The sequence below is a fragment of the Mytilus edulis genome, chromosome 12, assembly GCF_963676685.1.
Source record: "Mytilus edulis chromosome 12, xbMytEdul2.2, whole genome shotgun sequence".
Lineage (NCBI taxonomy): Eukaryota > Metazoa > Mollusca > Bivalvia > Mytilida > Mytilidae > Mytilus > Mytilus edulis.
The window spans coordinates 77,483,364-77,509,449 of record NC_092355.1 but is presented as its reverse complement, the minus strand read 5'-3'; the positions used below and the strand labels follow the sequence as shown (position 1 = coordinate 77,509,449).

At 32.9% G+C, this 26,086-nt stretch overlaps 1 protein-coding gene and 1 long non-coding RNA gene across 5 annotated transcripts in view; both read left to right on the top strand.

Annotated features, from left to right (window-relative positions):
* LOC139497224 (uncharacterized) overlaps window positions 1–18,307 on the top strand; it is a 31,534-nt gene extending 13,227 nt beyond the window's left edge. For 2 of the 4 annotated variants that reach the window (XR_011657716.1, XR_011657718.1), the window contains exons 2-6: window positions 5,325–5,385; window positions 6,023–6,091; window positions 11,770–11,852; window positions 12,093–12,209; window positions 17,775–18,303. This is a non-coding gene — a long non-coding RNA (uncharacterized lncRNA). Of the gene's footprint in view, window positions 1–5,324; window positions 5,386–6,022; window positions 6,092–8,128; window positions 8,206–8,474; window positions 8,713–11,769; window positions 11,853–12,092; window positions 12,210–17,774 lie in introns of all 4 variants that reach the window. The other 2 variants (XR_011657719.1, XR_011657717.1) reach the window with 2 other exon arrangements.
* Window positions 18,308–23,128: 4,821 nt separating this feature from the next.
* Window positions 23,129–26,086, top strand: part of LOC139497210 (uncharacterized) — a 49,989-nt gene continuing 47,031 nt past the window's right edge. Inside the window, exons 1-3 of the mRNA XM_071285326.1 lie at window positions 23,129–23,238; window positions 23,976–24,074; window positions 24,692–24,799. Coding sequence (XP_071141427.1) covers window positions 23,137–23,238; window positions 23,976–24,074; window positions 24,692–24,799 — 309 coding nt within the window. The 5' untranslated portion in view covers window positions 23,129–23,136. The remainder of the gene's footprint in view (window positions 23,239–23,975; window positions 24,075–24,691; window positions 24,800–26,086) is intronic.

The following is a 26,086-nucleotide window of genomic DNA, read 5'->3' as shown; positions in this document are numbered from 1 at the left end:
AACTATACTGGATTTCTACCAAACTTTGACAGAAGCTTGTTTATGATCATAAGATAGTATCCAGAAGTAAATTTTGTAAAAATAAAATTCCATTTTTTCCGTATTTTACTATAAATGGACTTAGTTTTTTCTGCGGGGAAACAAAACATTCACTCTGTGGTTAAAGTTTTTAGAATTTTAATAACTTTCTCAAACTATCCTGGGTTTGTACCAAACTTGGACAGAAGCTTGTTTATGATCATAAGATAATATCCAGAAGTAAATTTTGTAAAAATAAAATTCAATTTTTTCCGTATTTTACTTATAAATGGACTTAGTTTTTTCTGCGGGGAAACATTACATTCACTCTGTGGTTAAAGTTTTTAGAATTTTAATAACTTTCTTTAACTATCCTGGGTTTGTACCAAACTTGGACAGAAGCTTGTTTATGATCATAAGATAGTATCCAGAAGAAAATTTTGTAAAAATAAAATTCAATTTTTTCCGTATTTTACTTATAAATGGACTTAGTTTTTTCTGCAGGGAACCATTACATTCACTCTGTGGTTAAAGTTTTTAAAATTTAAATAACTTTCTTAAACTATCCTGGGTTTGTACCAAACTTGGAAATAACCTTATTTATGATCATAAGATTGTATCCAGAAGTAAAGTTTGTAAAAAGATTACTCTGTTTTTTTCTGTAATTTACTTTCAAATGGACTTAGATTTTCTTACAATCATAAAATAGTAACAAGAGGAATATTTTTATTGATTTTTTTCTTCATTGTTGTTGAGCCTGCGATTTACAGCAAAAATAGGCGAGACACTGGGTTCCGCGGAACCCTTACAAATTTTATCTTACACTGAGCTATGTATGGTACTATGGTAGGTTATATCTTACACTGAGCTATGTATGGTACTATGGTAGGTTATATCTTACACTGAGCTATGTATGGTACTATGGTAGGTTATACCTTACACTAAGCTATTTATGGTACTATGGTAGGTTATATCTTACACTGAGCTATGTATGGTACTATGGTAGGTTATATCTTACACTGAGCTATGTATGGTACTATGGTAGGTTATATCTTACACTGAGCTATTTATGGTACTATGGTAGGTTATATCTTACACTGAGCTATGTATGGTACTATGGTAGGTTATATCTTACACTGAGCTATGTATGGTACTATGGTAGGTTATATCTTACACTGAGCTATGTATGGTACTATGGTAGGTTATATCTTACACTGAGCTATGTATGGTACTATAGTGGGTTATATCTTACACTGAGCTATTTATGGTACTATGGTAGGTTATACCTTACACTGAGCTATGTATGGTACTATGGTAGGTTATATCTTACACTGAGCTATTTAGGGTACTATGGTAGGTTATACCTTACACTGAGCTATGCATGTTACTATCATAGGTTATATCTTACACTGAGCTATGCATGGTACTATGGTAGGCTATATCTTACACTGAGCTATTTATGGTACTATGGTAGGTTATATCTTACACTGAGCTATGTATGGTACTATGGTAGGTTATATCTTACACTGAGCTATGTATGGTACTATGGTAGGTTATATCTTACACTGAGTTATGTATGGTACTATGGTAGGTTATATCTTACACTAAGCTATGCATGGTACTATGGTAGGTTATATCTTACACTGAGCTATGTATGGTATTATGGTAGGTTATATCTTACACTGAGGTTTTTATGGTACTATAGTGGGTTATATCTTACACTGAGCTATTTATGGTACTATGGTAGGTTATACCTTACACCGTGCTATTTATGGTACTATGGTAGGTTATATCTTACACTGAGCTATGTATGGTACTATGGTAGGTTATATCTTACACTGAGCTATTTATGGTACTATGGTAGGTTATACCTTACACCGAGCTATTTATGGTACTATAGTGGGTTATATCTTACACTGAGCTATGTATGGTACTATGGTAGGTTATATCTTACACTGAGCTATGTATGGTACTATGGTAGGTTATATCTTACACTGAGCTATGTATGGTACTATGGTAGGCTATATCTTACACTGAGCTATGTATGGTACTATGGTAGGTTATATCTTACAGTGAGCTATGTATGGTACTATGGTAGGTTACATCTTACACTGAGCTATTTATGGTACTATGGTAGGTTATATCTTACACTGAGCTATTTATGGTACTATGGTAGGTTATACCTTACACCGAGCTATTTATGGTACTATAGTGGGTTATATCTTACACTGAGCTATGTATGGTACTATGGTAGGTTATATCTTACACTGAGCTATGTATGGTACTATGGTAGGTTATATCCTACACTGAGCTATGTATGGTACTATGGTAGGTTATACCTTACACTGAGCTATGTATAGTACTATGGTAGGTTATATCTTACACTGAGCTATGTATGGTACTATGGTAGGTTATACCTTACAATGAGCTATGTATGGTACTATGGTAGGTTATATCCTACACTGAGCTATGTATGGTACTAGGGTAGGTTATATCTTACACTGAGCTATTTATGGTACTATGGTAGGTTATATCTTACACTGAGCTATTTATGGTACTATGCCAGGTAGGTTATATCTTACACTGAGCTATGTATGGTACTAGGGTAGGTTATATCTTACACTGAGCTATTTATGGTACTATGGTAGGTTATATCTTACACTGAGCTATTTATGGTACTATGCCAGGTAGGTTATATCTTACACTGAGCTATGTATGGTAGTATGGTAGGTTATATCCTACACTGAGCTATGTATGGTACTAGGGTAGGTTATATCTTACACTGAGCTATTTATGGTACTATGGTAGGTTATATCTTACACTGAGCTATTTATGGTACTATGGTAGGTTATATCTTACACTGAGCTATTTATGGTACTATGCCAGGTAGGTTATATCTTACACTGAGCTATGTATGGTACTATGGTAGGTTATACCTTACACTGAGCTATGTATGGTACTATGGTAGGATATATCTTACACTGAGCTATTTATGGTACTATGGTAGGTTATATCTTACACTGAGCTATGTATGGTATTATGGTGGGTTATATCTTACACTGAGCTATTTATGGTACTATGCCAGGTAGGTTATATCTTACACTGAGCTATGTATGGTACTATGGTAGATTATATCTTACACTGAGCTATGTATGGTACTATGGTAGGTTATATCTTACACTGAACTATTTATGGTACTATGGTAGGTTATATCTTACACTGAGCTATGTATGGTATTATGGTAGGTTATATCTTACACTGAGCTATTTATGGTACTATGGTAGGTTATAACTTACACTGAGCTATGTATGGTATTATGTTAGGTTATATCTTACACTGAGCTATGTATGGTATTATGGTAGGTTATATCCTACACTGAGCTATGTATGGTACTAGGTTAGGTTATATCTTACACTGAGCTATTTATGGTACTATGGTAGGTTATATCTTACACTGAGCTATTTATGGTACTATGGTAGGTTATATCTTACACTGAGCTATTTATGGTACTATGCCAGGTAGGTTATATCTTACACTGAGCTATGTATGGTACTATGGTAGGTTATATCTTACACTGAGCTATTTATGGTACTATGGTAGGTTATACCTTACACTGAGCTATTTATGGTACTATGCCAGGTAGGTTATATCTTACACTGAGCTATGTATGGTACTATGGTAGGTTATATCTTACACTGAGCTATGTATGGTACTATGGTAGGTTATATCTTACACTGAGCAATGTATGGTACTATGGTAGGTTATACCTTACACTGAGCTATTTATGGAACTATGGTAGGTTATATCTTACACTGAGCTATTTATGGTACTATGGTAGGTTATATCTTACACTGAGCTATTTATGGTACTATGGTAGGTTATATCTTACACTGAGCTATTTATGGTACTATGGTAGGTTATATCTTACACTGAGCTATTTATGGTACTATGGTAGGTTATATCTTACACTGAGCTATTTATGGTACTATGGTAGGTTATATCTTACACTGAGCTATTTATGGTACTATGCCAGGTAGGTTATATCTTACACTGAGCTATGTATGGTACTATGGTAGGTTATATCTTACACTGAGCTATTTTAGTATTTATGGTACTATGGTAGGTTATATCTTACACTGAGCTATGTATGGTACTATGGTAGGTTATATCTTACACTGAGCTATTTGTGGTACTATGCTAGGTTATATCTTACACTGAGCTATTTTAGTATTTATGGTACTATGGTAGGTTATATCTTACACTGAGCTATATATGGTACTATGGTAGGTTATATCTTACACTGAGCTATTTATGGTACTATGGTAGGTTATATCTTACACTGAGCTATGTATGGTACTATGGTAGGTTATATCTTACACTGAGCTATGTATGGTACTATGGTAGGTTATATCTTACACTGAGCTATTTATGGTACTATGGTAGGTTATATCTTACACTGAGCTATTTATGGTACTATGGTAGGTTATATCTTACACTGAGCTATTTATGGTACTATGGTAGGTTATAATTTACACTGAGCTATTTATGGTACTATGGTAGGTTATATCTTACACTGAGCTATGTATGGTATTATGGTAGGTTATATCTTACACTGAGCTATGAATGGTACTATGGTAGGTTATACCTTACACTGAGCTATTTATGGTACTATGGTAGGTTATATCTTACACTGAGCTATGTATGGTACTATGGTAAGTTATACCTTACACTGAGCTATGTATGGTACTATGGTAGGTTATATCTTACACTGAGCTATGTATGGTATTATGGTAGGTTATATCTTACACTGAGCTATTTATGGTACTATGGTAGGTTATATCTTACACTGAGCTATTTATGGTACAATGGTAAGTTATACCTTACACTGAGCTATGTATGGTACTATGGTAGGTTATATCTTACACTGAGCTATGTATGGTATTGTGGTAGGTTATATCTTACACTGAGCTATTTATGGTACTATGGTAGGTTATATCTTACACTGAGCTATATATGGTACTATGGTAGGTTATATCTTACACTGAGCTATTTATGGTACTATGGTAGGTTATATCTTACACTGAGCTATGTATGGTATTATGGTAGGTTATATCTTACACTGAGCTATTTATGGTACTTTGGTAGGTTATATCTTGCAGTGAGCTATGTATGGTACTATGGTAGGTTATACTTCTTCTTTTTCATTCATGACAAGTTACCTGATACAAGTATACATATTCAGAAATGGTTCAACCAATATTTATATAAATGTGGAGAACTGAAATTGAGCTATTGTATATTTTCAGTTTAAAGATCTACTGTTTGTTTTATTTGATTCAAGTCCAGTCAATTTATCACTTAGTAAAGGTAAGTGAATATTATAGTCAAATTGTATTGGATCGTTAAGTTATTTATTTTATCGAATGAAATTCAGAAATATATTTCAATTGTAAATGTTAAAATTCTGAAAGGGGAGATAATCAAGAGCTAGCTGGATCATTCTAAGTAGCATTACACCAGTGCTTTTTTTAATTCTTTTTAAACAGGATTAACATTTTGCACTCATTTACTTTTGTTAAATAAATTGGAAACAAGAAATAACATGACATAATTACAAAAAATGAAGTGCATTTGTTAGTGAAAACTAAACAAAACATTACAATGTGAGTTGCTTAAAGAGTAAGCATTTTTAAGAAGTCACTTGTGGTGTAGGAATGACAGATTGGATGTTAATGTCAATAAGACAGCAACCATTCAATGAAAGAGGTCAACATTGTATTCAACCATTGAAAACTATCTTTAAATTAGAACTATCACTGAGTGTGTACTTATTAATGAGCAACACAAGTGCCACATGTGGAGCACCTGAGATAGCCCTCAACTTTTGATGTGTTTCCTGTCGCTCAGTCTTCAACTGTTAATTTTGTGTTTTGTGTACTGTTGTTTTCCTTTTTCTTTTTTAGCCATATTTTTAGTTTGAACATCTATGATTTGTATTAATTAGATCCTTGTCCAGTCAAGTTGTTATTATAGTCAATGTGATCCTTGTCCAGCCAAGTTGTTATTATACTAGGTAAGTGTACATTATATTTGAACTATATAGGATCATTTACTTTGAAATTTGTTTCAAATGTAAAATGTTCAAATTCTATAGGGGAAGATAATGTGAAATGTTCAAACTCTATAAGGGGAGATAATGAAAAATGTTCAAACTCTATAAGCATGGTAAGGGGAGATAATGTAAAATGTTCAAACTCTATAGGGGGAGATAATGTAAAATATTCAAACCAGTGTTCTAGGATTCCCATTACCCGTTACCCGGGGTAAGTGGATAAGGACTATGGGTAAGTCATTTTTTAGCCTTTGTCACCCGGTGGTAAGTCAATTTTCAAGTTCGGGGAAGCCGAAAAACTCTTGAAATTTCCCGGTCCTCTTCAATTTTCCCATATCTGCTTTTTATTTTTATTAAATCACGAGAAAAAACTTTGATAAAAGATCGAAGATTTTGTCGATGTCTATCGGCGCTTTTATTCAAGCACTCGTTTACTAGGTGTAATCAAGCGCAAAAGAGACCACATTCTTCTCCTATCATTCTAAAAGTCGGTCACGGTGTTGGTAAAATCGGAAAATCCGGATTGATAACTGGTGCTTAAATCGGGACATAAACGATTTTATACTTGTCATCGGAGGAAAATAAACTTACAGTTGCATTTATTATAGCTCTTAATAAATGACATAGTAATAACTATAACATATTTGTCAAATTTAGTAAGAAATCGTTTTTTTTTTATTTTGTACAAAATTCAATCGTATCCGAATCCAACTTTGTTCAGACAAACTTCACAACATATAATTTAAAGCATGTCATAAAAGTTTTTAAATTTAAAATCTATGTGCAACAAATGACTTATCCTTAATCATTAATGTTCAGTGAATCAGCCTTGAGCGGCCCCCAGACCCCCGGCCATAAGGGCGGCGAGCTTTAGCTCGCCGCAGCGGACGGCGCTTTGCGCCGTCCGCATTGGTTGGCGGATTTAACTTTTAGATGTGGGTAAGTAATTTTTTTATTGATCTTACCCGTGGTAAGTCAAGGTGCCAAAAAAATCCTAGAACACTGCAAACTCTGTAAGGGAAGATAATGTTAAATGTTCAAACTCTATAACGGGAGATAGGTAAAATGTTTAAACTCTATAAGGGGAGATAATGTAAAATATTCAAACTCTATCAGGGGAGATAATGTAAAATGTCCAAACTTTAAAAAGAGAGATAAAGTAAAATCTTCAAACTCTATAAGGGGAGATAATGTAAAATATTCAAACTCTATAAGGGGAGATACACAACATATAGTTTTTACATTCAAAATACCACCAATGTTTTTATAGTAAACAAGACACAAAGAATGTGATAATATTCAAATATAAGCATTGAACTTGTGCTATAGAAAAATAAAGTGAGATATATGTCAATGAGCAACCCAACAAAGCAAGAATTAAGATGTGTACAGGTCAATATATAGTTAACGATTCAAAAATAACCTCATATGATAATTTCTTCATTTTCATGAAGCGGGCCATTAAATTTAGGATTTATTCATTTTAAGGAAATAATTACACATTATACCTTTTTATCGCACCATAGGTAAATTATGACGTTGTGATTGGTTTAACGCCGTCACATGGTGACCCCCTATTGATCTGTATGGGGTTAGTAAATTTCATATGGGTTCATGACGTCCGTCTATTTTTAATGGTGACGTCATCTATTGATGTTGTTGTATTTCATTATTTATTTTTATACAAAACACAGCAGGAAAAGTTCCATGTGCAATAAATTAGTTATATCTTATATATGGTTCACTACTTACCCCCTTCGGCCTCAGCCCCTATGGATTTTACTAACCCTCTATGGATCCATAGGGGGTCAAAAGCGAACCATATAACTTATAACTGTAAGTTTATTTTATTGAAACAGGGAGATAACACACACACATTGATATGTTTATAAGAAACATTCATAACAAGTACGAATGAAGTATTTTTTAGTCATACTTCAATTTTACATATATATCGGGCTTAAACAAGTAAATACGATTTATAGTTATTTTTCACAGATGCTTTAGATGACGACACAACGTTACTTATAAATTAGGCTGACCTCAGAGGTACATTCATCAGTATTTATTTATTAGTATGTATTGTATAATATATGTTTTTTTAAGAGAACAAAAAAAATCAATCCATAAAGACTGCCTCGATATAATCTTCATGGTGTTGTAGTATTGTGTTAACTTTTAATGTGGGAGGTGGTGGGTTTAAACCCTGGACAGTTAAACCAAAGATCTTCATGGTGTTGTAGTATTGTGTTAACTTTTAGTGTGGGAGGTGGTAGGTTTGAACCCTGGACAGTTATAATAACCAAAGATCTTCACGGTGTTGTGGTATTGTGTTAACCTTTAGTGTGGGAGGTGGTGGGTTTGAACCCTGGACAGTTCAACCAAAGATCTTCACGGTGTTGTGGTATTGTGTTCACCTTTAGTGTGGGAGGTGGTGGGTTTGAACCCTGGACAGTTCAACCAAAGATCTTCACGGTGTTGTAGTATTGTGTTCACCTTTAGTGTGGGAGGTGGTGGGTTTGAACCCTGGACAGTTCAACCAAAGACTTGAAAAGTAATATTTGCTGCTTCTCCAAAGTGAGGTAAATCAATACAGAGTCAGAGTAAGTAGTTTTCACATCTGCTATACAGCCACTTCCTGTTTTCACATCTGCCATACAGCCACTTCCTTTTTTCACATCTGCCATACAGGTGTAACACCACTAATTCAGGCCCGGCCAGAAAGCACATACCAGAAAGTAGTACATATTTAACACAAAATAGTTCCTACGCATGAGTGTAACTTTCAAAATATGTAGAATATTTAGGTATTTTTGGTATCAAATGAAAGCTGAAGGACTGGTGATCATTGTAAAACACTTTTGGACTTTTGATTTTGAATATTAAAAAAAATGCACCAAATTTTAAAAAGAGGGTACATTTTGTCTGTTTGTCAGATCTGAAGTACCTGTTTTGGTACATCCAAAGTTTCGGGAACCAGTTCTTTCTTATATGCAATTAAAAGTATGTTGATTTTTTCAGTACAAGACACCACAAAGTGTTGCTTTGAAATGCAATGATTGCCACTTTATTTGAACTTAAAACAAAAGAGGTGTGCCTACTTGAAACGGAGGAATTTAACATAGAAAGCAATGGGACCATGAATTAGTGGGGTACTTCCTATTACAGAGAATCATCAGAAATCCAATTTTTAGAAGTTGTACCTATCCCAATGAAAATAAGTCAAATTTGATGTTAGTAATCATGTTTAATCATCTTTTTTTGGTGAAACATCCTGTTTATGGGAAATTTAAGCTCTTGAATTGGCATACACAAGTATTTTAGCCTTTTATGGTCATATAACATGCATGCAGTTAAGACTTGACTCCAAGTTCTTATTTTTGCATTTTTTGTGATTGAAATCAATAAAACATGTATTTTATGACTTGTATATGGTATAAAATAGCTCTTGGTCAAAATAATCTTATGATTTTTCAAGTTTTTTGTGTTTCATATGGTAGCCTTTTACAATCTATGCAAATGGTATACTCTAATATAAGAATTCTAAAAGCTCACTGTACATGCAATTTTGAACCAGTTTAGCAAGTTATCTAGCTGAGAGATATATAAATTGCTCTTAATAATCTATGTTTTACCACAGAATTATGGTTTATACAAAAAAAAGCCCTTTTCCAATTTAAAGAAAAAAGGGGGGACAATTTTCTCATTCATGTCTTAAGTTTGGACTAATATATTTTTATTTGATGAAGAACCTCTGATTAAAATATGACTATTGGTAAGCACATAGCTTTCCTAATAGAAATTTATAAATAAAACAATGATATTGAGAATAAAAAAAGTATATTGGCCATTGGTAATACCCATATGCAGTTTTCTTTGAATAACCCATATGTTACTACCAGTCCAATTTGAGCTTAAAATTAGTAAAATAGTATTTGAGCTAAAGCTTTATATGTTTTTTATTGCTTGAAATAGATCATAGAATGAAATAAAGTAATGCTCAAGTCAATATAGCAAGTTTGGTTCTGTTATAGGTGTAACACCACTAATTCAGGCCCGGCCAGAAAGCACATACCAGAAAGTAGTACATATTTAACACAAAATAGTTCCTACGCATGAGTGTAACTTTCAAAATATGTAGAATATTTAGGTATTTTTGGTATCAAATGAAAGCTGAAGGACTGGTGATCATTGTAAAACACTTTTGGACTTTTGATTTTGAATATTAAAAAAAATGCACCAAATTATAAAAAGAGGGTACATTTTGTCTGTTTGTCAGATCTGAAGTACCTGTTTTGGTACATCCAAAGTTTCGGGAACCAGTTCTTTCTTATATGCAATTAAAGGTATGTTGATTTTTTCACTACAAGACACCATAAAGTGTTGCTTTGAAATGCAATGATTGCCACTTTATTTGAACTTAAAACAAAAGAGGTGTGCCTACTTGAAACGGAGGAATTTAACATAGAAAGCAATGGGACCATGAATTAGTGGTGTACTTCCTACAGCCACTTCCTTTTTTTCACATCTGCCATACAGTCACTTCCTGTTTTCACATCTGCCATACAGTCACTTCCTGTTTTCACATCTGCCATACAGCCACTTCCTGTTTTCACATCTGCCATACAGCCACTTCCTTTTTTTCACATCTGCCATACAGCCACTTCCTGTTTTCACATCTGCCATACAGCCACTTCCTGTTTTCACATCTGTAATACATCCACTTCCTGCTTTCGCATCTGTCATACATCCACTTCATGTTTTCACATCTGTCGTACAGCCACATCCTATTGGTTGATAGTTTGAAATTATACAACACTCATTGTACAATGAACATTTCTTTTTCTCGGCTTCTATGTTAGGGAATGATTTTATATTTGATGAACAGCTTGAAAATGTTGATTTGTAGAATGTCAGCAATTTTTATGCCCCATTTATGGGCATGTTTTTTTTATCTGTGGGTCCGTCTGTTTGTCTGATCTTCCGTCCGTTGGTCCGTCTGTCCTGCTTCAAGTTGAAACTTAGTACACATATTCCTTATGATATGATCTTTCTAATTTTAATGCCAAATTAGAGATTTTACCCCATTTCACGGTCCACTGAAGATAGAACATTATAATGCGGAATGGGCATCCGTGTACTTAGGACACATTCTTGTTGTTAATGCTGTGCAACTTCTTTCTGTTACCTAATAGTTTGAAATTATTCAAAGTCATTGTATAAAGAAAATGTTCATGAAAGTTCATGTGATGATTAACAATGATACATGTATCCCTAGACTAAAGAATAATGATATACACAATTACAGTTTGTCCAACAGCCTTCAACAATGAGCAAAATCCATACCATATCTATAAAAATCCTTGGTATGATAAAATGTGAAACATTTCAAAAGAAAAAATCAACAGCCTACTACAACAACGAAGGAAAAATAAATATGGTACACAGCTTCTAACTACAGCCACTACGTTATAGGTCCTGTCTGTGGACAGGCACATACAGAATAAAAAAAATGATTGAATTTAATGTGACTGTTCTAGTTGATTATAGACAGTGTTTGGAAAAGCTGCAATACGATATTTAATATTGTTCTTTATGTGTGTCTTAATGCTGGTAAATAAAACTTTTGAAATTTTTAGATCTGGAAAAGTGCAATAGATGTTCTGGTGTTCGATGGAAAAAGTCACACCCTGCTTGTAGAATGCATTTGTACCTCATTTAGGTATGTGATTAGATTTTTAAGGTTTTGAGTTCAGTTCATTAACTTTAAATAGTGCAGAAAAGTTGAAATGAATGACTATTTCAATGCTGTAATATATTATTTGAATGAAATAAGAAGATGAAAATATTAAGTCAGTATTTTACCACTCATAGTGATCATGTTTCAATTGGCAATAACACAAATACCTCAATTAAAACTCAACAGTATATATTGACTATAATTCTTCCTTTCTATTTTTAGGCTATAATGGAAAGTTGGAATGATGTAAGATTTACTTAATAGTCTCCTTGTGATTTGTAGTTTTGTTCCCCATTAGTGTACAATTAGATATACACTATAATGGAGGATTGGAATGAGGTAAGATTTACTTAATAGTCTCCTTGTCATTTGTAGTTTTGTTCCCCATTAGGCCAAATAAAAAATTATGTATGGTTCCAGTAACCCTACCGTCCCTACTTTTTCGGCTTAAGAATAGCCTACCCTAAATATTTTTGTCATTTTTCATTAAGCACTGTTAAGGTCAGAATGTTGCTCCCATAGACTCAATGTAAAAAAAAAAACATAAAATAAAAAAAATCCCTGCCTACCTACCCTAACTTATTTTCAGATGTAACTGGGACCACACATACTTTTTTATTTGGCCTTAGTGTACAAATAGATACAAGTATGTGATAACTTGAGATAAAAACTAGAAGAGTTCTAAGTGAACTACCAAACTACTTATTCCAAATACAAAAAAATACAAAACTGGGACAAAGCAAGGTGAACTCAAAAACATTTCTACTCATTACACTGGTGACACAAACAGCATTTGAATCAGTATTCAGTAACTGAACAAAACAAACAAAAATGCAGTTTATGAAATTTAGCGAATATTTTTCAAGTATGAATGTACATGATGTAGGAGGGGAGTGACAGCTTTTGAGGGAGGTGGGAGGGAGTTGTGTGAAAAAAAGATTCTAAAAGTAGGTGGTGGGAGATAGTGTATTATTTATGTAGTACCTTAAGAATCTTTGTTTATTTGTAACTCTAAGTAGGTCTGTAGAGTTATTTGAAAAAAATATTGGGACAATTTTTCTACATAAAAAAAATAAAATAATGAAGTTATCTCCCCTTGCCATTATTCAGTTCATGTGAGTTGAATTAGACCAATCTATTTTTATGCCCCACCTACGATAGTAGAGGGGCATTATGTTTTCTGGTCTGTGCCTCCGTTTGTTCGTACGTTCGTCCGTCTTTGCGTCCGTCTGTGCGTCTGTTCGCTTCAGGTTAAAGTTTTTGGTCGAGGTAGTTTTTGATGAAGTTGAAGTCCAATCAACTTGAAACTTGATACACATGTTCCCCATGACATGATCTTTCTAATTATAATGCCAAATTATAGTTTTGACCCCAATTTCATGGTCCACTGAACATAGAAAATGATAGTGCAAAGTTCAGGTTAAAGTTTTTGTCGAGCCTGCATCTTTTGTTGCAGAAAGCTCGACATAGGGATAGTGATCCGGCGGCGGCGGCGGTGTTAGCTCACTTCTTAAAAGCTATATATTTTAGAAGGTGGAAGACCTGGATGCTTCATATTTTGTATATAAATGCCTCATGTTACGAAGTTTCCGTCAGTCACATGTCCATTGTCCTTGACCTCATTTTCATGGTTCAGTGACCATTTGAAAAAAAAGTTCAGATTTTTGCAATGTTAAATTCTCTCTTACTGTAAGTAATAGGATAACCATATTTAGTATGTGCGTACTTTGCAAGGTCCTCATGCCCGTCAGACAGTTTTCACTTGACCTCAACCTCATTTTATGGATCAGTGAACAAGGTTAAGTTTTTGTGGTCAAGTCCATATCTCAGATACTATAAGCAATAGGTCTAGTATATTCGGTGTATGGAAGGACTGTAAGGTGTACATGTCCAACTGGCAGGTGTCATCTGACCTTGACCTCATTTTCATGGTTCAGTGGTTATTGTTAAGTTTTTGTGTTTTAGTCTGTTTTTCTCATACTTTATGCAATAGGTCTACTATATTTGTTGTATGGAATGATTGTAAGGTGTTCATTTCTAGTGGGCAGGTGTCATCTGACTTTGACCTCATTTTCATGGTTCAGTGGTTAAAATACAGTTTTTGTCTTTTGGTCTGTTTTTCTCATACTTTATGCAATAGGTTTACTATATTTGTTGTGTGGAATGATTGTAAGGTACTATATTTGTTGTATGGAATGATTGTAAGGTGTACATTTCTAGTGGGCAGGTGTCATCTGACCTTGACCTCATTTTCATGGTTCAGTGGTTAAAATACAGTTTTTGTGTTTTGGTCTGTTTTTCTCATACTTTATGCAATAGGTTTACTATATTTGTTGTGTGGAATGATTGTAAGGTGTACATGTCTAGCGGGCAGATGTCATCTGACCTTGACCTCATTTTCATGGTTCAGTGGTCAACGTTAAGTTTTTGAGTTTTGGTCTTTTTATCTAATACTATATGTCATAGGTCAACTATATTTTGTGTATGGAAATATTTTGTGATCTATATGTCAGTCGTGCAGGTTTTATTTGACTTTGACCTGGTTTTCAAGGTTCATTGCTCAGTGTTAAGTTTTTGTGTTTTGGTCTATTTTCTTAAATATAAGCAATAGGTCAACTATATTTGTTGTATGGAAGCATTGTTAGCTGTACATGTCTGCCTGGCATATTGTTCAACTGACCTTGACCTCATTTTCATGGTTCATGTTAAGTCTATGTGACAGTCGTAATAAAGCTTTAGATTTAGGAGTATCAACATAATATCAATGATTAGTAAAGGAGGTGAGACATTTCTGTGTGCACTCTTGTTGGGTGCACTCTTGTTGGTCAAGGTAGTTTTTGATGAAGTTAAAGTTACATCAACTTGAAACTTAGTACACATGTTCCCTATGATATGATCTTTCTAATTTTAATTCCAAATTAAAGTTTTGACCCTAATTTCATGGTCCACTGAACATAGAAAATGATAGTGCGAGTGGGGCATCCGTGTACTATGGACACATTCTTGTTTGGTATAAAGAGCTGACTGATACAACACACTTTTTTCTTTTTGGGTTACATTCTCATTGCTTTATTATATCCCATATCTACATTTATTCAGTCTACATACATTTATATATGTAACTCTTTAAGTAAGTTATAGAGAGATTTCTACTAGCTGATATAAAAAAGGATGAGTCAGTACCAAGGGGCAATTAAAGGACTAAGTGAATGAAACACAATTGCATGTCTTCAAAAGGCAATTAAAGGACTAAGTGAATGAAACACAACTACATGTCTTCAAAAGGCAATTAAAGGACTAAGTGAATGAAACACAACTACATGTCTTCAAAAGGCAATTAAAGGACTAAGTGAATGAAACACAACTACATGTCTTCAAAAGGCAATTAAAGGACTAAGTGAATGAAACACAACTACATGTCTTAAAAAGGACAAAAATAGGGGCAACTAAAGGACTAAGTGTATTACATGTCTTTAAAAGGACAAAGGTCAAAGTCCAGAAAATACTACAAGAAAGAAAAATCAAGGATATGCCAAATCTAGTCCATGATTCTATAAAAAAATAATTTTTTGAAGGTTAACAATTTTTGTCGAGCCTGTGACTTAAGTCGCAGAAAGCTTGACATAGGGATAGTGATCCAACGGCAGAAAACGTCTTAAAAGCTTTATATTTTAGAAGGTTGAAGACCTGGATGCTTCATACTTTGTATATAGATGCCTCATGTTCTGAAGTTTCCGTCAGTCACATGTCCAATGTCCTTGACCTCATTTCCATGGTTCAGTGACTACTTGAAAAAAAAATGTTTTGTAATGTTAAATTCTCTCATATTATAAGTAATAGGATTACTATATTTGGTATGTGTGTACCTTGCAAGGTCTTCATGCCCATTAGACAGTTTTCACTTGACCTCGACCTCATTTCATGAATCAGTGAACAAGGTTAAGTTTTGGTGGTCAGGTCCATATCTCAGATACTATAAGCAATAGATCTAGTATATTCAGTGTATGGAAGGACTGTTAAGTGTATATGTCCAACTAGAAGGTGTCTTCTGACCTTGAACTCATTTTCATGGTTCAGTGGTTACAGTAAGGTTTTTGTCGAGCCTGCAACTTTTGTTGCAGAAAGCTCGACATAGGGATAGTGATCCGGCGGCGGCGGCGGCGGCGGCGGCGGCGGCGGCGGTGTTAGCTAACTTCTTAAAAGCTTTATATTTTAGAAGGTGGAAGACCTGGATGCTTCATACTTTGTATATAGATGCCTCATGTTACGAAGTTTCCGTCAGTCACATGTCCAATGTCCTTGACCTCATTTTCATGGTTCAGTGACCACTTGAAAAAAAAGTTTAAATTTTTTGTAATGTTGAATTCTCTCTTATTATAAGTAATAGGATAACTATATTTGATATGTGCGTACCTTGCAAGGTCCTCATGTCTGTCAGACAGTTTTCACTTGACCTCGACCTCATTTCATGGATCAGTGAACAAGGTTAAGTTTTGGTGGTCAAGTCCATATCTCAGATACTATAAGCAATAGGGCTAGTATATTCGGTGTATGGAAGGACTGTAAGGTGTACATGTCCAACTGGCAGGTGTCATCTGACCTTGACCTCATTTTCATGGTTCAGTGGTTATAGTTAAATTTTTGTGTTTTGGTCTGTTTTTCTCATACTATATGCAATAGGTCTACTATATTTGTTGTATGGAATGATTGTAAGGTGTACCTATCTAGCGGGCAGATGTCATGTGAACTTGACCTCATTTTCATGGTTCAGTGGTCAATGTTAAGTTTTTGAGTTTTGGTCTTTTTATCTAATACTCTATGCTATAGGTCAACTATATTTGGTGTATGGAAATATTTTATGATCTTTATGTCAGTCGCGCAGGTTTTATTTGACCATGACCTCATTTTCATGGTTCATTGCACAATATTAAGTTTTTGTGTTTTGGTCTATTTTTCTTAAACTATTAGTAATAGGTCAACTATATATGTAGTATAGAAGCATTGTTAGCTGTGCATGTCTGCCTGGTATGGTTCATCTGTCCTTGACCTCATTTTCAAGGTTCATTGGTCTTTGTTTAGTTATCTTGGTTAATGTTAAGTTTATGTGACAGTTGTTATAATGCTTAACTTTATACTTAGGACTATCAACATAATATCAATGATTAGTATAGAAGGCGAGACATTTCAGCGTGTGCACTCTTGTTGTGTTTTGGTCTGTTTTTCTTATTCTGTATGCAATAGGTTTACTATATTTGTTGTATGGAATGATTGTAAGGTGTACATGTCTAGCTGGCAGGTGTCATCTGACCGTGACCTCATTTTCATGGTTCACTGGTCAAAGTTCAGTTTTTGAGTTTTGGTCTTTTTATTTAATACTTTATGCAATATGTCAACTATATTTGTTGTATGCAAATATAAGGTTTTATTTGACCTTGACCTCATTTTCACGGTTCATTGCTCAGTGTTAAGTTTTTGTGTTTTGGTCTGGTTTTCTTAAACTATAACCTATAGGTCAACTATATCTGTTGTTTGGAAGAATTGTTAGCTGTACATGCCTTGACCTCATTTTCATGGTTCATTTGTCAATGTTTAGTTTTCTTGGTTAATGTTAAGTTTATGTGACAGTTGTGATAAAGCTTTTTATTTAGGACTATCAACATAATTTCAATGATTAGTAAAGAAGGCGAGACATTTCAGCGTGTGCACTCTTGGTGTTTTTCTTGATGATATAAAGTGCATAAGTCCCAACAATTATATGCTATTAAAAGAATTCCTCTCTGTCTGTTATTTGAAGAAGGATACTACTGATTTATGTAGTCATTGCTAAACAGAAGAATACATAATTATTACCTAATTTAACAGTAAGGACATTCATTACAATCTATTTCTATGGTTTACTTACAGAAACTTCTTACAGCTGCTAAGGATGGAGACATAGAAGCCTTAAAATTATGTCTAAAGAATGGTGCAGACATTAATTATCAAGATGTAAGTAAAATAGTCACATTCAGAACCACCTTAACTTGATACATTATAGAAAAATCATCTATCGTCTTATGGTACATGTACAATAAAAGACGCAAAACTACCTTATTTTAATAATTCATAGAAAAATCATTTGAAGATACAGCCTATTATGGTACATGAACAAAAAAAGACACAAAACTACATGTTACTTAAAATTAAAGCACAGTGAAACAGTGAAAACTACAAGTAACTTCAAAATGTTGAAACTTGTACATAAACACAGGACAACAATTTACTTTAGAACTATAAGAACAGAAGTATAAAAAATATAAAAACAAGTTACTTCAGAACATAACAGATTGTACATAAGCAGAATAAAACACACAACTACAAATTACTTCAGAAAATAACAGATTGTACACCAGCAGTATAAAACACACAACTACAAGTTACTTCAGATCAGAACAAATTGTACATAAGCAATAAAAAAAACACACAACTACAGGTTACTCCAGAACATAACAGATTGTACACCAGCAGTATAAAACATACAACTACAAGTTACTTCAGAACAGAACAAATTATACACCAGCAGTATAAAACACAACTGCAAATTACTTCAGAACATAACAGATTGTTCATAAGCAGTATAAAGCACATAACTGCAAGTTACTTCAGAACATAACAGATTGTACACCAGCAGTATAAAACACACAACTACAAGTTACTTCAGAACATAACAAATTGTACATAAGAAATATAAAACACACAACTACAAATTACTTCAGAACAGAACAAATTATACACCAGCAGTATAAAACACACAACTACAAGTTACTTCAGAACATAACAAATTGTACACCAGCAGTATAAAACATACAACTACAAGTTACTTCAGAACAGAACAAATTGTACATAAGACATATAAAGCACACAACAACAAATTACTTCAGAACAGAACAAACTGTACATAAGAAATATAAAACACACAAATACAAATGACTTCAGAACATAACAGATTGTACACCAGCAGGTTAAAACTAACAACTACAAGTTACTTCAGAACATAACAGATTGTACATGAGCAGTGAAGAAACACACAACTACAAGTTACTTCAGAACATAACAAATTGTACATGAGCAGTGAAGAAACACACAACTACAAGTTACTCAGAACAGAAAAAACTACATCAGAAATATGAAACACACAACAATAAATTACTTCAGAACATAACAGATTGTACACAAGCAGTATAAAACACACAACTACAAGTTACTACAGATTATAACAGATTGTACACCAGCAGTATTAAACACACAACTACAAATTACTTCAGAACAGAACAAATTGCACATAAGACATATAAAGCACACAACAACAAATTACTTCAGAACATAACAGATTGTACACCAGCAGTAAAAACATACAACTGCAAGTTACTACAGAATATAACAGATTGTACATCTGCAGTATAAAACACAACTGCAAATTACTTCAGAACATAACAGATTGTTCATAAGCAGTATAAAGCTCATAACTACAAGTTACTTCAGAATATAACAGATTGTACACCAGCAGTATAAAATATACAACTAGAAGTTACTTCAGAACATAACAGATTGTACATTAGCAGTATAAATACATTAGCAGTATAAAACACATAACTACAAGTTACCTCAGAACATAGCAAATTGTACACAAGCAGTATAAAATATACAACTACAAGTTACCTCAGAACATAACAGATTGTACATAAGCAGTATAAAACACATGACTACAAGTTACTTCAGAACATAACAGATTGTACACAAGCAGTATAAAATATACAACTGCAAGTTACCTCAGAACATAACAGATTGTACATCAGCAGTATAAAACACATGACTACAAGTTACTTCCGAACAGAACAGATTGTACACCAGCAGTATAAACATACAACTACAAGTTACCTCAGAACATAACAGATTGAACACATGCAGTATAAACAGACAAATACAAGATAACTCAGAACATAACAGATTGTACATCAGCAGTATAAAATATACAACTGCAAGTAACTTCAGAACATAACAGATTGTACATTAGCAGTATAAAACACACAACCACTAGTTCCTTCAGAACATAACAGATTGTACATAAGCAGTATAAACATACAAATACAAGTTACTTCAGAACATAACAGATTGTACACCAGCAGTATAAAACACACAACTACAAATTACTTCAGAACATAACAGATTATGCATAAGCAGTATAAAACACATAACTACACGTTACCTCAGAACATAGCAAATTGTACATAAGCAGTATAAAACACATGACTATAAGTTACTTCAGAACATAACAGATTGTACACAAGCAGTATAAACATACAAATACAAGTTACCTCAGAACATAACAGATTGTACATCAGCAGTATAAATTATACAACTGCAAGTTACTTCAGAACATAACAGATTGTACATAAGCAGTATAAACATACAAATGCAAGTTACTTCAGAACATAATATATTGTACACAAGCAGTATAAAATATACAACTACAAGTTACCTCAGAACATAACAGTTTGTACATAAGCAGTATAAAACACATGACTATAAGTTACTTCAGAACATAACAGATTGTACATTAGCAGTATAAAACACACAACTACAAGTTACTTCAGAACATAACAGATTGTTCATTAGCAGTATAAAACACACAACTACAAGCTACTTCAGAACATAACAGATTGTACATAAGCAGTATAAACATACAAATACAAGTTACTTCAGAACATAACAGATTGTACACCAGCAGTATAAAACACACATTTACAAATTACTTCTGAGCATAACAGATTGTACACAAGCAGTATAAAATATAGAACTACAAGTTACCTCAGAACATAACAGATTGTACATAAGCAGTATAAAACACATAACTACATGTTACTTCAGAACATAGCAGATTGTACATAAGCAGTATAAAACACACAACTACAAGTTACTTCAGAACATAACAGATTAAACATAAGCATAACAGATTGTACACAAGCAGTATAAAATATGGAACTACAAGTTACCTCAGAACATAACAGATTGTACATAAGCAGTATAAAACACATAACTACATGTTACTTCAGAACATAGCAGATTGTACATCAGCAGTATTAAACACACAACTACAAGTTACTTCAGAACATAACAGATTATACATAAGCAGTATAAACATACAACTACAAGTTACTTCAGAACATAACAGATTGTACATTAGCAGTATAAAACATACAACTGCAAGTTACTTCAGAACATAACAGATTATACATAAGCAGTATAAACATACAACTACAAGTTACTTCAGAAGATAACAGATTGTACATCAGCAGTATAAACTATACAACTACAAGTTACTTCAGAACATAACAGATTGTACATTAGCAGTATAAACTATACAACTACAAGTTACTCCAGAACATAACAGATTGTACATTAGCAGTATAAACTATACAACTACAAGTTACTTCAGAACATAACAGATTGTACATTAGCTGTATAAACTATACAACCACAAGTTACTTCAGAACATAACAGATTGTACACAAGCAGTATAAAACACACAACTACAAGTTACTTCAGAACATAACAGATTGTACATTAGCAGTATAAACTATACAACTACAAGTTACTTCAGAACATAACAGATTGTACATTAGCAGTATAAACTATACAGCTACAAGTTACTTCAGAACATAACAGATTGTACATTAGCAGTATAAACTATACAACTACAAGTTACTTCAGAACATAACAGATTATACACAAGCAGTATCAACATAAAACTACAAGTTACTTCAGAACATAACAAATTATACATAAGCAGTAAAAAAACACATAACTACAAGTTACCTCAGAACATAACAGATTATACACAAGCAGTATAGAACACACAACTACAAATTACTTCAGAACATAATATATGTATGAAATCTGTTTTTGATTTAACAGTTTAAATGAGAGAAAAAAAGTACGCAAAGGATATTTACAAGACCATTTTTTACACCAAGGTTTTACAGCGGGTGTAAAACAAATATCACACATGTATGTTATTGCTTCACTTTGACCACATTCCTTAATATATACAAAATTATGTTGTTAATTAGACAGGTTGAATGGACAACAAATATTTGTAAGAATCATATAAAATGGGGTCTCATTATGTTTGTCTCCTCATGCTAAATCAGGAAATGTAACTATTTTTCATATTTTTTTGAAAAAGTTACTTTTTAAAAAATTGATCATTATTCTGAATCATGTTAATCAGTCAGATTTAATCATTATATTAACAAATACTTGTAAGAATTATATAAAGTGAGATGTCATTTTACTCAGAGAATTGTAATGAATCCATTGATATAAATATTTTGTTCATTTTTTAAAAATACCAAAAATAAATTTACTTGACAGTTCTGATGGAAGTTTTGACATCTCACAAAAAAACAGTTGTTTATTTGTTGTTTATGATCAACATAAATACAAGTGTGACTGGTCATTTTATTCAGTTTTGACCACTGCTTCATGTGATATATATTTTGTTTATATTTATTACACAACATTGTCCAGTTTATCAGACAAGTTTTGATGTCAGTTGTATTATTCCAGGTTACTGGATTGACAGCATTAATGTGGGCTGCCGGGAATGGACACCTGGAGATCTGTAGACTCCTCATTGATAGAGGATGTAAGATCGACATCACAGATGTATGTTATCTACTTAGTCTGATCACATTACTATTAATCTACACTAAATCATGTTGTCAATAAGAGAGGTTTAATTTACTATTATTTGTGATATTTATATAAAGTGGGGTCTCATTTTACTCATATTATTGTTCTGATTTAGAAAATATTACTCCTTTTCATGTTTCTTAAAAAAAATATTTTGTTAAAATGGACAATGATACTGAATCTACACTAATTCCTGTTGTTAATTAGACAGTTTTAACAAACAAATATTTGTAAGAATCATATAAAGTGGGGTCTCATTTTGTTTGTTTTGTTCTACTGAATCCATTGATATAATTATTTTACACATTTCTTGAAAAAAATATTTTTTTAAGATATCAGGTTTTATGGAAGTTTTGACATTTCACAACAAAACATGTTTATTTATTGTTTATATACAATATAAATACAAGTGTGACTGGTCATTTTATTCAGTTTTGACCACTGATTCATGTGATATATATTTTGTTTATATTTATTACACAACATTGTCCAGTTTATCAGACAAGTTTTGATGTCAGTTGTATTATTCCAGATGTTTGTTGGAGAGACAGCATTAATGGAGGCTGTCATGGGAGGAGACCTGGAGGTCTGTAAACTCCTCATTGATAGAGGATGTAAGATCGACACCACAACAGTATGTTATCTACTTAGTCTGATCACATTACTATTAATCTACACTAAATCATGTTGTTAATTAGACAGTTTTAATGAACAAATATGTGTAATAATTATATCAAGTGGGGTCTCATTTTACTCGTATTATTGTTCTGAATCAGAAAATATTACTCCTTTTCATGTTTCTTTAAATTTTTTTTTTTTTTATTAAAATGGACAATGATACTGAATCTACACTAAATCATGTTGTTAATTAGACAGGTTTAATGAACAAATATTTGTAATAATTATATAAAATGGGGTCTCATTTTACTCATAGCATTGTTCTGAATCAGAAAATATTACTTTTTTCATGTTTCTTTAAATTTTTTTTTTTTTTATTAAAATGGACAATGATACTGAATCTACACTAAATCATGTTGTTAATTAGACAGGTTTAATGAACAAATATTTGTAATAATTATATAAAGTGGGGTCTCATTTTACTTGTTTTGTTCTACTGAATCCATTGATATAATTATTTCACACATTTCTTGAAAAAAATATTTTTTTAAGATATGAGGTTTAATGGAAGTTTTGACATTTCACAACAAAACATGTTTATTTATTGTTTATATACAATATAAATACAAAGTGTGACTGGTCATTTTATTCAGTTTTGACCACTGATTCATGTGATCTATATTTTGTTTATATTTATTACACAACATTGTCCAGTTTATCAGACAAGTTTTGATGTCAGTTGTATTATTCCAGGAGGATGGATTGACAGCATTAATGAGGGCTGCCTATGAAGGACACCTGGAGGTCTGTCGTCTCCTCATTGACAGAGGATGTAAGATCGACATCACAGAGGTATGTTATCTACTTAGTCTGATCACATTACTATTAATCTACACTAAATCATGTTGTTAATTAGACAGTTTTAATGAACAAATATTTGTAATAATTATATCAAGTGGGGTCTCATTTTACTCGTATTATTGTTCTGAATCAGAAAATATTACTTTTTTCATGTTTCTTTAAATTTTTTTTTTTTTTATTAAAATGGACAATGATACTGAATCTACACTAATTCCTGTTGTTAATCAGACAGTTTTAATGAAGAATCATATAAAGTGGGGTCTCATTTTACTTGTTTTGTTCTACTGAATCCATTGATAAAATTATTTTACACATTTCTTGAAAAAAATATTTATTTTAAGATATCAGGTTTAATGGAAATTTTGACATCTCACAACAAAACATGTTTATTTATTGTTTATGTACAATATAAATACAAGTGTGACTGGTCATTTTATTCAGTTTTGACCACTGATTGATGTGATATATATTTTGTTTATATTTATTACACAACATTGTCCAGTTTATCAGACAAGTTTTGATGTCAGTTTTAGGATATGTTGTATATTATTGATATTGATAACAAAGTATTGTACATAATAGTTACATGTTATTTGGTTATATTATAGAATGGTGGATACACAGCCTTACATTGGGCTGCTGAGGGGGGATATCTACAGATCACAAGATGTCTAGTAGAACAAGGAGGTGCCAGTCCCTTGATTAAAACACATCAGGTAATATTTTATAGTATATGACCAGTGTTCAACTATTAAGTAATGAATCACTAAAATGATGTATAACATATGGTTGGATTCTGTGTAAAGGCTATAGTTAAAAGTCATATGATTATTTAAATTGGACTTAAAATATGAAAAAGTTATAGACTTGAATGGCTAAATTTAACTATAAAACACCAAGACTATCTAGCTGTAATTAAAGTCAGTGTAAACAAACAGCTTGTTAAACAAAACTTACACCAATCCGTTGTCATGACAATTATAACAAAGACTAATCACTAGACAATATTTGTATGTTCAACAAGGAGGCAATAAAAAATGTTTAATAATTTTATATTGTGTCGGCACTTTGAAAATAATTTGAAAGAGATGATCCTATAAACATGATGAAGACTATAATTTTTTTCAAATTCCTGTATTCAAATTGTCTAGTGGCAGAGATACCTATCATCTTTGTCATAATTTATTTATTTTCTTATTTTAACAATATCAGTGATAACACTAAAAACTATAAAATGCTGTAAAATAACAATATAAAGATATAGGAGGGTAGAAATAGGGTATACAAGTAGAGGAGGATGTGGATGGGGTATATAGATATAGGAGGGTAGAAATAGGGTATAAAAATAGAGAGTGTGGATGGGGTATATAGATATAGGAGGGTAGAAATAGGGTATAAAAATAGAGGAGGGTGTGGATGGGGTATATAGATATAGGAGGGTAGAAATAGGGTATACAAGTAGAGGAGGGTGTGGATGGGGTATATAGATATAGGAGGGTAGAAATAGGGTATAAAAATAGAGGGTGTGGATGGGGTATATAGATATAGGAGGGTAGAAATAAGGTATACAAGTAGAGGAGGGTGTGGATGGGGTATATAGATATAGGAGGGTAGAAATAGGGTATAAAAATAGAGGAGGGTGTGGATGGGTATATAGATATAGGAGGGTAGAAATAAGGTATACACGTAGAGGAGGGTGTGGATGGGGTACACATATATAGTAGGGTATGAATGGGGTATACAAATAAAGGAGGGTGTGGATGGAGTATACAGATATAGGAGGATTTGGATGGGGTATACAGATATATGAGGGTTTGGATAGGGTATACAGATATAGGAGAGTGTGGATGGGATATACAGATATAGGATGGTGTGAATGGGGTATATAGATATAGGAGGATGTGGGTGGGGTATACAGATATAGGTTGGTGTGGATAGGGTATACAGATATAGAAGGCTCAGGATGGGGTATACAGATATAGGAGGGTGTGGATGGGGAATAC